At 30.3% G+C, this 17,105-nt stretch overlaps 1 protein-coding gene and 1 long non-coding RNA gene across 4 annotated transcripts; one reads left to right on the top strand and one right to left on the bottom strand.

Annotated features, from left to right (window-relative positions):
* Window positions 1-2,889: 2,889 nt before the first annotated feature.
* Window positions 2,890-16,602, top strand: LOC120075120. 2 transcript variants are annotated; one of them, XR_005481193.1, is made up of 3 exons: window positions 2,890-3,056; window positions 15,377-15,538; window positions 15,868-16,602. It is a non-coding gene; the product is annotated as an uncharacterized LOC120075120 (long non-coding RNA). The 2 variants fall into 2 exon arrangements; XR_005481192.1 differs by lacking the exons at window positions 15,377-15,538; window positions 15,868-16,602 and adding an exon at window positions 6,420-6,657.
* Window positions 8,541-13,942, bottom strand: LOC120075119 (dihydrofolate reductase-like). 2 transcript variants are annotated; one of them, XM_039028294.1, is made up of 4 exons: window positions 13,093-13,942; window positions 12,916-13,014; window positions 12,581-12,839; window positions 8,541-8,622 (listed from the first exon to the last, which is right to left on the bottom strand). In XM_039028294.1, the coding sequence occupies exons 1-4, from the start codon at window positions 13,303-13,305 to the stop codon at window positions 8,567-8,569; spliced, it is 627 nt and encodes a 208-aa protein (XP_038884222.1). In that variant the 5' UTR covers window positions 13,306-13,942; the 3' UTR covers window positions 8,541-8,566. The 2 variants fall into 2 exon arrangements, with proteins under 2 accessions (XP_038884222.1, XP_038884223.1); XM_039028295.1 differs by lacking the exon at window positions 8,541-8,622 and having other exon boundaries at window positions 9,853-12,713; window positions 12,798-12,839.
* Window positions 16,603-17,105: the final 503 nt, after the last annotated feature.

Below are 17,105 nucleotides of genomic sequence, written 5' to 3'. Positions count from 1 at the left end.
CTTAAAAATAGTTTTTTTTTTTTTTGCCCTTTGAAAAAAGATTATACATTATGTAAATTAAAATTGAGTTGTTAATCTTAACTTATATATGAAAATAGTTATCGAATTTTTACGTATTAAGATTACTTCCTTTTATAAAAAAAAATTAAGTAAATGATCCGAGTAACCCCAATCAACTCAATTCAAATGTTTCATGATTGGGTTGTGATGGATTCATTTTTTAATGAGGGTTACTTGGGTCGAAGAAATTTACAACCTGAACCATTGGATTTGGTCTAAAAAGCCTTTCAACCCAACCCAACTCATGAACACCCTACTCCTTTATAAACTCATAATCATCTTCTTATTTAACCAATATATGATTTTGGTCGTATTCCTGACATGATTCTCAAGAAACGAAACAAAAAATATCACATGTATGAATATTGAAATAGAAAGTATGAACAGAAATAGGGAAGCCTTCCACATTCCTATCCCATTTGTGAACATCTCTATGTAATAAAATGCATATTTTTTTCACAAAAATCTTTGTGATGTGTTAATTGTGTCACAAAGTTCTCTGCAATAAAATTTATGTTATATTCACTAATTAGTCAGCAATGTTTGTTGCAATGTTTTTTTTCTAAAAGGTTTATGAATTATGTATCTTTAGCAACAATTTATTTTCCTTACTAAAAGCAGTATTTCTTGTGTCGTATATTTATAAAATGTCACAACATGTTCGAGAAAGAAAATATAATTCTTCAAAAAAAAAAAAAAGGTAAAAAGAGAAGGAAAATATGAATCACTATTTGACGGTTAATTATATTTTCTAATAGAATTTCAATGGTGTATAAAACTAAACAATTGTCCTAAGCATAAGTGAATAATAATTTGTCATGTAATCTTTTCGGCCCAAAACTCCAGGCCTCCATGGTTGAACTAAAAAGAAATAAACAAAAATAAATTTTAATTTTCAAATTATTAATTACTCGCATTAAATTCTTGCCAAACTTTTTGAGCTCTGTGGTAGGACTAATGCATCTGATAGATAATACGAAATTATTTGTCAAACAGCTATTAGATGTTGGCATCGAATGTTATTTAAATAAAATTCTTTAATTCTATTTATTAATAATTAATTATAATTTACACTAGAAACTATTTGGCAAAATTGTAAGAAATACCACTGAACTTCTTACTAATTTGTTGAAATAAACTTTCAATTTTTTCAACAATACTCTTAAGACATTAAAAAAAAAATCAAAATACTTTAGTAGTTTTGGATGAAAATTATTAGTACTTTTGTTTTAAAAAACAATTCGAAATTTTTGGAAGTTTCATTAATGTTCTTATACTAAAATAAAAAATAAAAAAAACATCTCCATTGGATTGTATGTCCTAAAACTCGTAGTTTGTAAAATTAAACATATTTTATTTGCAATTAAAAAGTTATTGACGTTTATTCAGTAAAATTGTTATTGAATATATAAATTGCACTTGTAAAAACTAAATTCAATAAACTAAGATCTATAGCTATTATACGAGTACTTGGACTTTATGACTTTATGTAGTGACATAAGAATGAATCAAGTTCGAGTAGATAGCCAAAACGGTCTATAGTATATGGATAAGATTGGATACCTTATTCTGGAAACACTATCGAATGCGGCCCACTTTGTATTTAGTGCAAACGATGTGATACTGAATCATTCATGTGGAGACATGCGAGTGAGGGCGTCCTATACAAAGAGTTTGTATAAGACCGGACCAAGAAATAAGTCACTATTAATTTATAACATTATTTACTATTTAAGACTGACTATTTCAAAGTGATAACCTAGGTAGCTTGACCTTAATCCTGAGCTAACTATGAACTCTTGTTTATTCGGGATTATCCTTAGATTTGCATGGGTGAGGGTTGACCCAACAGCATCAACTCAATAAGCCTCCCATTTCAGGGGTAAGATCGGGTAGATAGCTGGAGATATAGGGTGCAAGACGAAATTCACTCCTACCTACTTTTAGGGATAGTAGAAAGGTTGTTCCCTTAAGTACTGACTCTGGGTCTTGATCAAGGGACTCCACTCTTTCATTGGCCCGAGAGGGACTCGATTTTGTGATTGGATCATAAACCAATTGTTCATTAAAGGATCAGTGAGACTTAAGAAGCAAGATGTAATCTCGGGGGTAAACTAACTTTTGACCTAGCCGTTATTACAAACAACCTGTGAAGGGTCGACTTACTGAGTATGGTTAAATCAAGTGGACAGGAATATATCTATAGTGAGGGGAATACAACTAATGGGTTTTAGTGAAGTGATCCGGTAGTTAATGAATGTGGATTGATTCAGTTTAAAGAGTTTAGCTAATTAATCTTGGATCGTTGGAGCCCATGTGATAAGAATCAAGGTATTTCGCACGTTCATTGGACCAATTACAAGATCCAAGGCATCAAAGATTCAACAATCATTTATTCTTCATGTACAAGATTGGTAGGGTTGGTTCATCCTCTATTTCATGTTAAAAATGTTAATCCAATACACGAAGGATCATTTGGAGTATTGAAGGTCAATGTTTGCTCGATTGAAGTGGAACATGGAGCATACATTAAGTTTCCATGAGTTCAAGCACTTTGAAGAATTTTTGTATTAAGTTCACAAATATTTTATTGTAATTTCAGCTTTAATTTTATTTCTATGATTAGTCAAAGATGAAGGTTGTCATTAATGATATTATATTAAAAATGATGTTTGGAAGATGGTAGATGGAAGATAGTGGTTGGAAGATGGGGAACTCTTTTAATGTTTTATTTTGACTTTTTCTATTTTACATTAAATAGGTTTAGAATCTCTACAAGGCTATATAAAGCCTTCTTCCCATCCATTTGTAATCAGATTATGATTTTTATTAATGAAATTTGAGATCTCATATTTGAGATTTTTCCCTTAGAATTTTGCAATTCTTGTGATAGAATGCATGTGAGCCATTCAATCTAACCTTGATCAAGTTGATTGTGGAGTGACTCAATCTAGAGCAAGATTTTTCAATCTTGCTTCTAGATCTTCGATCAAGAGGTAATCTAATTCTAGCCTTTTTCTTAGGGTTGAACTAAATCGTATAGGGAGGTGTTAATTTCTTAGATTCAAAGGTTCTTGCTATATAATAGCTTGTGTCTTTGGGTTGAGGGTTAGGGTTGCCTTATCATTTGGTATCAGAAAATAGGTTGCATTTTTGTGGCCTACTCTAAAATTGATTCTATCTTTCTTCATTATTTTTGTATTTTCATTCAAATTTCAATTTCTGTCCATTTAGTTCTTTGTTGTTTTCATCCATTGTTCTTCATCCTTTTATCTTATTTCAATTTTATTGATCAAATTTAGATATTTGAAGAAAAAACCAAACCAAACCAAACCAAAACAAAACAAAACAAAAAAAGTGAAAAAACCCATAATTTTGTTCTTGCAATTATTCATGCAAATTGTGTGTTTAATCTTGAATATTTGAACCAATTATGTATAATTGAGTTATAACATTAACTCTTTCTATCCTCTGTCATTCCCTAGGTTAATTGCATGTTCATTTGAGTACCTTTACAACTTCCTATCATTAATTGTCGAAGACTATTCAAATCTAAAACTTTTAAACTTTCTTCTTATCTTTCATTTTCTTTCCCAATGCAAACAGCCAAACTTGACTTTGTGCCCTTGAACAAAGTTTTAGATCAACCTTTTGTCTTGAATTGTTAAGAAGATATTTCGTCAAATTCATTGCGTAATACCTGCAATTCCATTTTTTTGTTCAGTTTAGAAAACTGCATTATGCTTTCCTTTATTTGTTTGTTCTTTTCATTGTTTTCTTGTTCTTTTTGTGGTTATTTTCATAATTATCCTATCTTGCTTATATTGAATAGCTCTTCATTTCAAGAATTGCTTGTATAAGCCTACCCAATATCATAATTTAGCCACCTTCCCAAATAGCTTACCTTTACGTGTGCAAACATGAGTGTTCCCAAGTGAAAATTAGTGAGTTGAGTGTGTGAAGTCCTTTTAAAAAATTATTATGAGTCAAGGAGAGGGAGATTGTGTGGAGATCATCATTTCTTAATTCGAGGACGAATCCTTTTGAAGAGTGAGAAGATGATAAGAATCAAGGTATTCCACACGTTCTAGTTGAACCAATTAAAAGATCCAAGGCAGAAAAGATTCAACAATCATTTATTCGTGTACAAGATTGGATAGGGTCGATTCATCCTCTATTTCATGTGGAAAATGTTGATCCAATAGATGAAGAACCATTTGGTATAATGAAGGTCAATGTTTGCTTAGTTGAAGTAGAACATGGAGTAGACATTAAGTTTCCATGAGTTCAAGTGAAGGAACTCTTAACAAAGAGACCGTGAGCGAAAGCGAGATCGTTCCAAACCCCATTGTGACAGAACATACACATTTACAATCTAACAGTAATAGTTATGCAAAACTCTAAAATTACAGCATGCTTTCAAAAGGAAAATACTAAAGTTCAAGTGAACTTATCCTTGAAGAACTATTCTTCTCATTCCCTCGAACTTACTGCACGATCGTTCACCAAACAAGAACGTCGAGCCTCACTAATATCCTCAAACAAGAATCAATCTACACTAGACCCTCGAGCACGAAACAAACACCACTAGCAGGCTACCTTGATATTCTCGATGTGAGAATCCAGGAGTTGTGGACTCTGTAGGATTTGGTAGAGGATAGGAGGAATTTGGCAGATCGTGTAAACGATCAAGTAAGTGGGAGATAGGTTTAGTCTATCGTCTAGACAATATACTCGATCAATTAAAGGATAAGTGATTATCGTATAGAAAAATTTCTACACGATCGTGTATGCTCTCAAGCTATCGTATAGCTATATCTTTTGATTGCACGATTCACAAAATTCGTAATGATCACCTTTTGTAAAAATGAAAATGATTTTCATTTTAGCCATCAGTTACCATATTTAATGACAACTTCCCACTAAGTTGGTTATAGGAGAAAAAACCATAACGAATTATCATATAATTGATTTAATTACAAATATAATATATATATTTATAACCTATAGTTTTAATAACACATCTCATGCAATATATAAACCATGGTTCTTTTTCTCCCTTATAGCATTTAATAATAATTCCTCCAATTAATGTATCTAATACATTAAGTTAATTATATCTCATATAATTGGTACAATTTAATTATATCATATATAATCAAATTTCTTCTTGTTAATTTGAACATTTCAAACTAACCCAAAAACTAATTCTCAACATGAATCTATTGAGCTACTAAGGGGACCTTATGGACCTATAGCTTGAAGCTCCAACGGTATGTGAATAACCGACTAAACTCTTTAATCATGATATCCACCATCCATTAACTGTCGGGCTTTCCACTAAAGACTGACAGTTGCATTTTTCGCACTACAGATATATTTCTGTGTCCATTGGATACCAATCAACAGTACGATAACCCTTTACAAATTGTTCGTAAGTACAGTCGGGCCAATTTACCATTTTGCCTCTGTATTGCATCTAACTCCTTAAGTACCATCGATTCCTCTAATGAACAATACATCATAGTTCTACTATGAGTAAATTCTTCTCAGGCCAAGTGAAAGTGTGACACCACATTGTTCAAGACCTAGAATCAGCTCTTAAGGGAGCAAATTATCTACTTACCCCTAAATCAGGGAAGTAGTGAATTTCGTCTTGTGTAGCTGAGTTCCCAGCTCCCCAATCAAACGAATCCCCAAAGTGGTAGGTTTGAGTGATCTGGCCACTCGCACCCATACAAATCAAAGGACCGCCCTCATAGGCAAGAGTTCCCAACTCACTCAGGATTAAGGTCATGTTACCTATGGTCATCCTAGTGAAATGAAAGTCTCTATCATAAACGACGTTATATAACGAGACTAAACATTTTGTGGTCCGATCTTATATAAACTCTTTTGTATAGAGCATCCTCGCTCGCATGTCTAATACATGAATGGTCAGGATCAGACCATTTGTATACATTACAACACTTGTAACATCTACAAAACAGGCCACACTCTTAGTGTCAACAGGATAAGATTTCCCTCCTTTATCCATCTACTACAGACCATTTAAGTTATCACTTAAAGCACGATCTACTTGTATGTCATTACATACATGCTTAAGTTACAATGATAACCAGGGATTTTAATTTATTGGTTTATGATTAATATAACAAAATATCTCATATATCAAAGACTGTAGTGGAGAAAATATCTCATATTATTATATACATAATGTTTGTTCATATACATGTTTATAAACTACTGGACCCAACGAGATTTAGAGCATCAATTCCAACAATAATTTTGAAGAATTTTTGTATTAAGTTCACAAACATTTTATTGTAATTTCAACTTTAATTTTATTTATATGCTAGTCAAAGATGGAGGCTGTCATTAATGATGTTGCATTAAAGATGATGTTTGAAAGATGGTAGATGGGAGATAGTGGTTGGAAGATGGAGAACTCTTTTAATGTTTTATTTTTTGACTTTTTTTACTTCACATTAAATAGGTTTAGAATCTCTAAAAGGTTATATAAAGCCTTCTCCCCATCCATTTGTAATCAGATTATGATTTTTATGAATGAAATTAGAGATCTCATTTTTTAGACTATTCCCTTAGAATTTTGAAATTCTTGTGGTAGAATGCATGTGAGTAATTTAATCTAACCTTGACCAAGTTGATTGTGGAGTGACTCAATCTAGAACAAGATTTCCTAATTTGCTTCTAGATCTTTAATCAATAGGTAATCTAATTCTAGCCTTTTTCTCGGGGTTGAACTAATTTGTATAAAGAGATGTTAATTTCTTAGATTCAAAGGTTCTTGCTACATAATAGCTTGAGTCTTTAGGGGTTAGGGTTGCCTTATCACCATGATCTGTAGGTCCATTCAGTCCTCTTACTAGCTTATAAACGAACTGAACCTTAGAATAGCATGATGATAGAATTTGAAATATTCAAATTCGAATTAAGGGAATCAGTAATTATATACGATATGATTATACATTTAATTATCAAATTAAACGAAATTGGAGAATTGAAAAATATTTAAATATGATTTAAATATTATTACATGAATAGGAATTCATGGATTAGGAATTGGTGGTTTAATAATTTGGTGTTTGATATCAAATTTTAATTAACTAAATAGTTTAATTAATTATTTGAAATTTATTAAAAAAAAAATTAGTTATTGGAATTAATTTTGGTTGAAATTAATTTTTCCAAATTTTGAAATTTGATTCCAAATTAAATTTTGATTAGAAATCAATTAAATTGAAATTTGGATTTCAATTTTAAAAAATGATTTAAAATCAATTAAATTGGAAAATTATGTTTAGTAGGTTTTTCCACTTTGTCCACCCCCAATTCCATTATCATCTTAATGTTTTGGTATCAAGGTGATATGCGATCATATTGCATGGTGCAGTTGAACAAAACTCAGTTCATTTTGTTGTGATTTGAATTCATGCAAAATTTGAGAATTGAAGATGTTCTTCAATTTCTAAGACTCTAAAACCAGAGAACTTTACCAAAATTTCCTCTAATTCTGTCTCATTTTGGATTCCACAATCCAATTTAAGGTCCTAGAGAATAGTAGGAAAGATCAAGTGATGGTCTACAAGCTTTTAAAGTGAAGATTCAAGCTGGAATTGAAGGATTGAAGAGTTCTTCAAAGATATACCTTAGAAACCCTATTTCTTTTATATGAACATGTTTGCTTGCTTGCTAAAATTAATGGAATTAGAATGCTTAAGATCCTATTGCTTCCGCATGTTGAATGTCAACACCATCGACCTCGTATATGGACTAGACGATAACCATTAGTACTTCATCTAGAAAATATCATTGAACTTTTACAAGTTGCGCTAATATCCATAACCTAAAAAACGTTTAAAAGAAGAAAAAAAAATCTTTATTATTGGAAACGGTTTTACTATATCTACCATCAATTTTCACCTCCTTCGCTCTCTTTTCTTCTCATCTTTTACTTCAATTTATTACCTAACCTACACTTCCCTTTCATTTTCTTCCCCTTCTTTTCCTCTTACGTAATACCCTCTTACCCTTAAAATACCTTAAAAATATAGACATTAAAGTTTCAAAATTTTGTACTTCCTAAAACAAGATGAAAAAGATTCTTTATTTTATTTAAAGGAAAAAGAAAAGAAAAAAAAAACTTATTCCTTGTTTATTTTATTTAAGACAATCCAATTCAATTTCAGCTTATATTTCTCTAGTTTGAGTTAGTCAGATCTTTGAAATCCGTTGGATGAATCCCTCCACAATCTTCAAACTTTTTCCATCTGAAAAAGAATACATAATATAATATCTAAATTACCATCAGAAATCATTATATATATATATATTATATATATATATATATATATATATATTATATATATATATATATATATATATTATATATATTTATTTATTTATTTATTTTATTTAAGCAATAAATGAAATATTACCAAGTTTAGGTACTGCATGGCCTTTAGGATGATTAATTACTAATGGTTCAACAAATGATTTCTAGAAGCTTCAATCCACTGGGCATCAAGAAGTCTTCTTCACCTGCATGCCAACCACAATAACAATTCCCAATTTAACTTTTTAAATATTTAATTTTAAAAATAAGTTATTTTTATTAAAAAAACTATTTTTAAAATTTATTTTAAACTCTTATTTATTAAAAGAGTTTAAATAAAATCCAAAAATAAAAACTTTAAATGTTCCTATTTTATTATTGAATTAGTCTTTAAACATTGACAACTATTACAAATTTTTTTAATTAAAATAAGAGTTTGCACTCTTATGTTTGGCCAAAACAGATTTTTTAAAATATTCACGTGGTTTTAATTAAATATAAAAAACATGGTCTAACTTTTAACAAATTAAGAATACCAGTAATCCTCTTGCTCAAATTTATGAATCTCGGAAGATTTATTTTATGGTGGACTATGCGTAACAAAACTATTATTATGTTTATTGTTTAGAAGTGATTTTAAAATAGTTAAAATCGTTTTTCTCATATTTCACAAATTACTTGAAAGATGATTTTAATTATTCAAAATCAATTTAATATTATAAAAAAATTCAATTAAAAGTATAATTATTAAAAATCAAATTGATTATGAATGATTAAATATGTATTTTGGAATGGTTTTTAAAACTTAATAAAAGTGATTTTTAATCATTCTATTGCATTTGGGATTGTTTTAAGGAGAGGTCAAACAGCAATTCTAGAAAAATCTTTAACAATTTTAGATGTTTGGTAAAAGTAGATCATTCCTTGATTTATTTAAAATTACTTTTTAGTTTCTTCTTCCACTCAAAATCACCATACAGCTTTTAAATGCAATTTTTGGGAAAATCTGTTTACATTTCTACTAAATTGTTTAAAATTAAAATCTCATTTTTTTCTATATATTTTTTTTCAACTCTGTTCCACTTCCACATCAATAAATTTGATTGATTCAATATTTTTATAACAATTATTTTTTCCTATACTTGTATCAAATAATTTAGATAAACAAAATATCTTAAACATATACAATATATATATATATATATATATATATATATTATATATATATATTATATAATATTAAATTATTTACAATGTGAAATAACATTTGTTCATTTAATTTTACTATAACAATGAATTATTTATAATATAAATTTTAAATAAATAAAAATATATAATTTGCAATTTAAACTAATGAAAATTATAAATAATTAACTTACAAAGTTCATATATTAAATATCAACATATTAAATTATTAAAATAATATGTTTAATTAGGTCATTATTAAAGTCGCAGCTAATCTAGTTTAAACTTACAAAATGTTGCCTATTTTTTTTATTTTAAATATGAAACTTACATATGATTTCATAATTATCAATAATTATTTTAAAAGTTATAATAGTTCGAGCATATAATTTTACATTAGGTTTAGTTCTAATTAAAGCTAATGAATTAACATTTACTAAAGCAATATTGATTAGTTATTGACATAACTAAGAAAAATTAGGCTCACATTATTACCATTATTTCGACAGATTAATTGGGTGTTATTAGGTATATTACAACAATTAATTAATTAATTGTCCATTTTGAAATATCTCTACTTTCTCAATAAGTTGGAGATTTTTGTTGTAAAGTTGTAGGTTGAATTCGTTACGTCCAAAGTGATTGAATATTTTTAAATAAATGAATATTAAATTATAAGTTTAATTTCTAAATTTATGTCTATTTGTTTTTTAAACTTTAAAAGTATCTAGTAAATTTATAAATTTTCAATTTCATATCTGAAGGTCGTTAAATTTTCAATTTTGTGTCTAAACAATTAATAGGTCATTGACACATTCAAGTTCTTTTTCTTAAAACAATTAATTTAGTATATATAAATTAGAATTTTAGGGGTAAGAGAATCTTAAAATTTCAAGTTTTACACAAGTTTCAAATAAATTGAAAGCTTAGGTCCTTTTAGTAATTATTAATTGAGCTTATAATTATTATTTTTATTTTTTTATTTTAGTCATTTTTAAAAATTTATTAACTTATTTTTTGTTTTAGATTTTTTTAAGAATTCAAATGTTTAATTAGAAAATATGAAAATCATGGTAAAATGTTGATAAGAAAAACATGATTTTAAAAAACCAAAAATAAAAAACTAATAGTTATCAAATAGGGTCTAGGCTCAAACTTCATCGTAGACAATTTTATTTTTTTGTTTCAATTTCCTTTTTAGAAGTAATCATCGTTTCAAGTTTTATTGTGTCTTTTTTAATTATTTTAAAGGTAATACTTAGGTGCATCTCACCTATTTTTATGCATCTCACTATTATTTTTCACACTAAAAAAAAGAATTAAAATACTTCAAAAAACAATGAAAAAATTTATCATATAAATATTTTTCTTATTTTAATGGATGAGTACCAGTTACGTTGCTAATTATTTGGATTTTATACCTAAGTAAATATTTTTTTTCTTAAACAAAATACTTTTTGAATAGAGGATAAATAAACATAAACTTCAAAATCGGTAACTAAAATTTCAAATTAATCATAAATAATAGAATTCTATATATAAAAAAATCTTGATCTACATTATATCAAATACCCTTGAAATGGCAGTTTGTTTAAAAATACTCTATACTTTAAAAAATTACAATATTACCCCTAAACTTTTATAAAACGTTTTGTTAGAGATGTGTAATTAGTTATATATTTGTTTAAGATTTCTGTTACTTGCTCCTTGGGCCGTTTCGGTGATAGTTTCAAAATATATCTCAAAAGATGTCTTAAATGCTATTTCTGTAGAGTATTTTGTTCCTTATTTGAAATATTATGTATTTTATTTTCTCTGGGCTACTTTCCTTGTTCATGATTAGTCAAATTTGAATGGGATATTTTTCATCTTTTTGCTATGCTATTTAAGGATAAGAAGTAGTCTTGCTAGGATTGTCACATATTGCTTTGAGAGAGAAGAATTAGTATGTTTTGACAGAAGAATAGAACTCTCTATGTTTTACCATTGTTCGTAAAGCTAGAAATATTGTTGGTCCTTAACGACTAATTCTACAATTGTTCTTGCGGTATTAATCCATTCTTAAGAAGCATTCTTCATCTTTAAGGGGAGTCTAAGATAGTGTTGATTAAGAAGGGATTCTCATCCTTAGTGTATCCTAAGGTAACGTTCATAGAGAAGAGTTCTCAAGCTTAGGGGGAGCCTAACTTGTTCAAGTGAAAGAGAGTTCACAAGAAGGAGGAAAAATATGTTCGTTGTGAGAGGGAGTCTCACACTTAGGTGGAGCCTAAGTGTCTCTTAACTAATATTCACAGACTTAGGGGAAGTCTAGATGATCACATAAGTTACGTTTTATGTGTGTCACTGTAATTGCCATTATTTTAAAAATAAGCACAACGTTGTAAACATTTGACTTTTTCATATTAATGAATTATCTTTCCTAGCACACTGCTCCTAGACGTAGGTGGTATAATACCAAACTAAGGCACCAAACTCTACATGTTCTTTTCTTGATTTGTTGTTTGTTATTTACTTGTTTTTTCTGTGATTGTTAAGACTTCTTATTTAATATCTATATTCCGTGTGACGTATTACTTTAAAATTTTATGTTTTAAAGCTACCATTGATATAAAAATTCTTTAGAATTTTGAATAGAAATTGGGATTTAAAATTGTATGACAATGACCTAAAACGATGTAGAAAATTCAAATTTCGTTCTAGATCATTACCATACTATTTTATACATGAAAATTCGTTTAAAATTCTAAAAAACTTTATATTGAAAGGGTAGTTTTGAAATGAAAAGGTTTAAGGGCGTAATATCACAACTTTTAAAGAGATATAAGTATTTTTTTAAACAAATGACAAATATTAAGTATGTATAATTTTAACAAGTCTGAAAAGGTTAATGGAGTATAAATCGGTGAATAAAGACAAAAAGAAAAAGAAAAAGAAAAAGAAAAGGAAAATTAGAAGAAATAAGAAGGAGATGAAAGTTACTTAGAAAATGGAGGGATGGGCATGCAATAGATGGGAAATAAGCTTTTTCGGCGGCAAGAGATGGCGATCCCAGTTTCGAACCGCTGATGATTATTACAAATTTAATCTTCGGAACCTTCCTCAGCGCAACACCCTGCAACCGATTCAATTTAGTTTCGGAAAATTCAAAAAAGAGATTAACATGAAGATCAACAGCCGGCCGCCGGTGTTTAATTACCTTCGCTTGAAGTCCCGGCAGCGCCGCCGTTAACGCCGCCCCCTGAAAATGGCTTAAAATTGTAAAATCATTCAACAAGTCCATCAAAATTCATTCAGGACAATCGTTAATTAATTACCTGTGAGAAACCGAGAAGTCCGTCGAATGGTCCGTGGTTAAGCATGTGATTCTCGATGAATTCAAGGCAGGATTCGAAATTTTCATAACCGGTCGTGTCCTGATAAGATAATTTGAATGAATCAACATTTGAGTTTTGCGGAGAAATATTGAAAAGGATGATCATAATTATGTGGACCTTACTGAATTGAAACCATTCGAAATAGGGAGGATCGTAAATTCCTTGGACATCGGATTTTCCTTTGGAAGGGAATGGAGCGTCGATAAAATGGAAATGGAATTGATGGAGAACAAAAGCGGGCCATTTTTCGATCTGCTTCTTAAGGATTGCTCCGCTGGTTCGGAAGCCATGAAGGCACAGAATTTTGGGTTTTCTTTGAATTTTACTCATTGCTTCAAATTCCTCTTTTCAATTGCTTTGTGGAGCTGCTCTTTTTAAATCGTGTTTCTACGGCTCCTTTCTCCCTTGAAGATAATGACCTAGTTTGGTCCAACTCATAACCTGATGCCCGCCATTATAGATTTTATATGCCAAACGTTAAAAATGTTGGAACACGACCAAAGTCTCACATTGATTAGATAAGAGGAAATGATTATGGGTATATAAGTAAGAATAATTATTTTCATTGATATAAAACCTTTTGTGAAAAACCAAAAATAAAACCAGGAGATAGTAGGAGAGTCGTTATCCCCCTATTAAATGGTACTAGAGTCATGTTCTATCAGAGTCATGCCTCTGGCTTAACTATTGGTAGAAACCATGGTGGACTATTTGAAGGGAGGCTATTGTTGGTGTGGAGACAAAATTACACATTTATGGAAGATATATAAATTACTTGACACTTTTTTCCCGTTAATTACTAGTGTACTTGAGGTTTTTAAAAACGTCAAGTAACCCCTTATCAAGAATAAGAGCTGTTGAGAATGTCCTAAAACTCGCAGTTCGTGTTAAACATTCTATTTATATCAATAAAATATTATTGAGTAACTTATCAATAAAGTTGTTGATTTTGCATTCTAGTATAAAAATCCAATAAACATATTCATGGCTATAGTCTAAATACTTTAACTTTATGTGGTGACATAAACAGGATCAAGTTAATAATATATAGCCTAAATGGTCTAATAAGTATATGGATGAAATTGGGTATCTCATCCTGGTAATACTATTGGATGCGGCCCACTCTGTAGTTGTTACAAGGAGTTGTAAAGTGCTACAAACGATGTGATCCACAGATCGTTCATGTAGAGACATGTGAGTGGGGGCATCCTATGCAATGAGTTTGCATATAGACTAGACCCAAAATAGTCACTTCTCTATAACGACCGTTTAGTATTAAAACTGACTATTTCATTATTAAGTAACCTAGGTTAACTCGATCTTAATCCTGAGCTAGTTATGAACTCCTGTTTGTTCGAGATTATCCTTTGATCTGCATGGGTGAGAGTAGTCCAACATCATTGCTCAATAAGCCTTCTATTTCGGGGATAAGATCGGATGAATAGTTAGAGACATAGCCCTGCAAGATGGAATTCACTCCTACCTCATTTAGGGTGAGCAGATAGGTTGTTCTCTTAAGTACTGATTTCAGATCTTGAACAATTGGGGGCCCACCTTCTCATGATAGAGAAAGGACTTGATTCATAAATATTATGAATAAAAAATTGTTCATTAGAGAGTCAGTAGGAACTTAAAGAACAAGATGTATTCATAGGGGTAACACGGTGATCTTGACCCAGCTGTGATTACGAACAACCTGTGAAGGATCGACTTACTGATCATGGTTATATCAAGTGGACATAATATATCTACAGTGAGGGGAGTTCAACTATGGGCTTTAGTGGAGCGACCCATTAGTTAACAAATAGGAGTTAATTCGGTATAATGAGTTTAGCTAATTAATCTCCGATCGTTGGAGCCCATGATCTGTAGGTCCGCGAGGTCCCCCTACTAGCTCGTAAATGGATAAGCTTTAGAGTAGCATGATAAGTTAATTTGAAATGTTCCAATTAGAATTAAATGGAATAAGACAATTTATATTTAAATATGATTTAAATATATGAAGGTGGATTTGTGTAAAAATTAATTTAATATTTGATATTAAATTAATTAGAATTATTTAAATAATTATTTATTAATTTTATTAAAAAATTAATTTATAAAATTAATAATATTTTCAGCTTTAAAATGAAAATGATTTTCAAACCATTTTTGGAAAATTGAAAAAACTTACACACAATGGAAAAATGGGTTTTTCCATTATCTTCTTCAACTAGCTCACACAAAAATCATTCATATTTGCCTCATTAATTCCAAGCATAAGTTGCATCTCATGCAGTCATCTTCTTTGCATGTTAACCTGCAATAAATAAAGAAGATTGGAGTGGAATTAAGGCATACATTCAAAGAGTTTTTTCAGAAAAATTTGAGCTGATGAAAAGTTCTTTGAGTGGTTTTGTAGCAGTGAGCTTCACTCCTAATTTCCTGTTGTTGAAGCTATTCTTGAGTCCTACAACTCCTTCTAAAACTCCCAGAGGATAGTGGGGAAGATCTTGAGGTAGTTCACGAAAAGTTTTGGAGAAGACAACAGCTGAGTATCAAGATCTTGAAGAGTTATACAAAGGTATGACTTCAAACCCTCTTATGTTAGATGAACATGCTTTAGTTTCTGCCAAAATTAATGAATTAGAGTGCTTACTGGTCCTTGTTATTTCCGCTGCATGCTGATATACTCTTACAATTGGTATCAGAGCATCATATAAGAATTCAATTCGGTTTAATTTTGGTTTGGTGGGTGTTTTTCATGAGATATATGAAACTGATACATTGATATAGTTTTCTCAGTTTTGACATTTTATTTCTCTTTAGTTTCTTAATTAAATATGTAATTGGCTCTTAATTCATGAGCTTATACGTGTTATTAAGAGTCTGTACTTTCTTTGGAGTCATTAGAGTTGAAACTAAGATGTAATTGAAGAAACAAGTGAAGAAGGCCGAGCTGAAGATTCTAGTTTTTCAGCTTTTGGTCAAATATCATTGTTGAGGTTTAAATGCTAGATGATCATCTAGCTCCAGGTGCTAAACGATGTGAAGAAAAGTTAGATGATCGTGTAGCTACGGGTGCTGGTCATTGTGATATTGTGTGCTAGACGATCATGTACTTACGGGAGCTAAGCGATGCGTTGAAATGTTATACGATAGCACTACACGATCGTATAGCTTTGCGTGAGAGCTAAACGATGTGTTGAAGTGTTATGCGATAGCACTACACGATTGTGTAGCTTTATGCGCATGCTAAATGATCAAGAAAAGGCACTATGCGATGGTGTTAAGCGATCGTGTAGCTTTACTCGACACCAGACGATGGCGATATACGATAGTTGCAAGACAATGGTGATCGTGTAGCTCCATCCGACACTAGACGATGGCGATACACAATAGTTGGAAGACACTACACGATCGTGTACCTCTGCCCGACACTAAATGATTATGCTAAATGATAGTCTCCAGTGTTACACGATCAGCCTTAGCGAGATTTTGAGCATAGATGGAGAGCAGCCGATTCGACTAGTTTTCTCGAGGTTCTATCCGGTTCAGCCTTAAAGGGTTTTTGGTTGGTCCGGTTCAAGTTGCTTGGTTTCGGTTTTGAGCAGTTCGAGCAGTTTTGAAGCTGTTTTGTAATAATTAGGCTTTTGTTTGCTTGTTTATACCAAAACTAAAACCATATCAGTTTGTGTTTAATTGTTTATGCATGTGATGTATGTAATAATTAAATAATTCATGTATATGCATATAGTATTCCATGTAGATTTAAAACCCCACCGTAGGAAGCATGTTACATGCATTGAAAGTATATATAAAATGTTATAATATATAGTATGCATGTTATGGTTTCTCTTATTTAATATAATAGTTATATTAGATATGAATGCCTTTGTTGAATGTTGTGGATGTTTAGCATGACTAAAATTTTGTAAGCTGTTATAAAATTAGGTTAGACGTTTAAAATCCATAACAAAGAGGGCAATTAGCAATAATTTTTCTATGGACTTCCGCTACATGCTCACTTAGGTTAACAACTAATTTTAATCATTAAAATAGATTGTTACCTTATAAAATTTGGCTACAAACTCAAATCGATTCATAAACTTGTCTAAGGCTTAGGGTACTTAAGTTGACGGTTTACAGAA

The sequence above is a fragment of the Benincasa hispida genome, chromosome 4 (genome assembly GCF_009727055.1).
Source record: "Benincasa hispida cultivar B227 chromosome 4, ASM972705v1, whole genome shotgun sequence".
Classification (NCBI taxonomy): domain Eukaryota; kingdom Viridiplantae; phylum Streptophyta; class Magnoliopsida; order Cucurbitales; family Cucurbitaceae; genus Benincasa; species Benincasa hispida.
The sequence above is the reverse complement of the archived record's forward strand: the minus strand, read 5'-3'. Positions and strand labels throughout refer to the sequence as shown.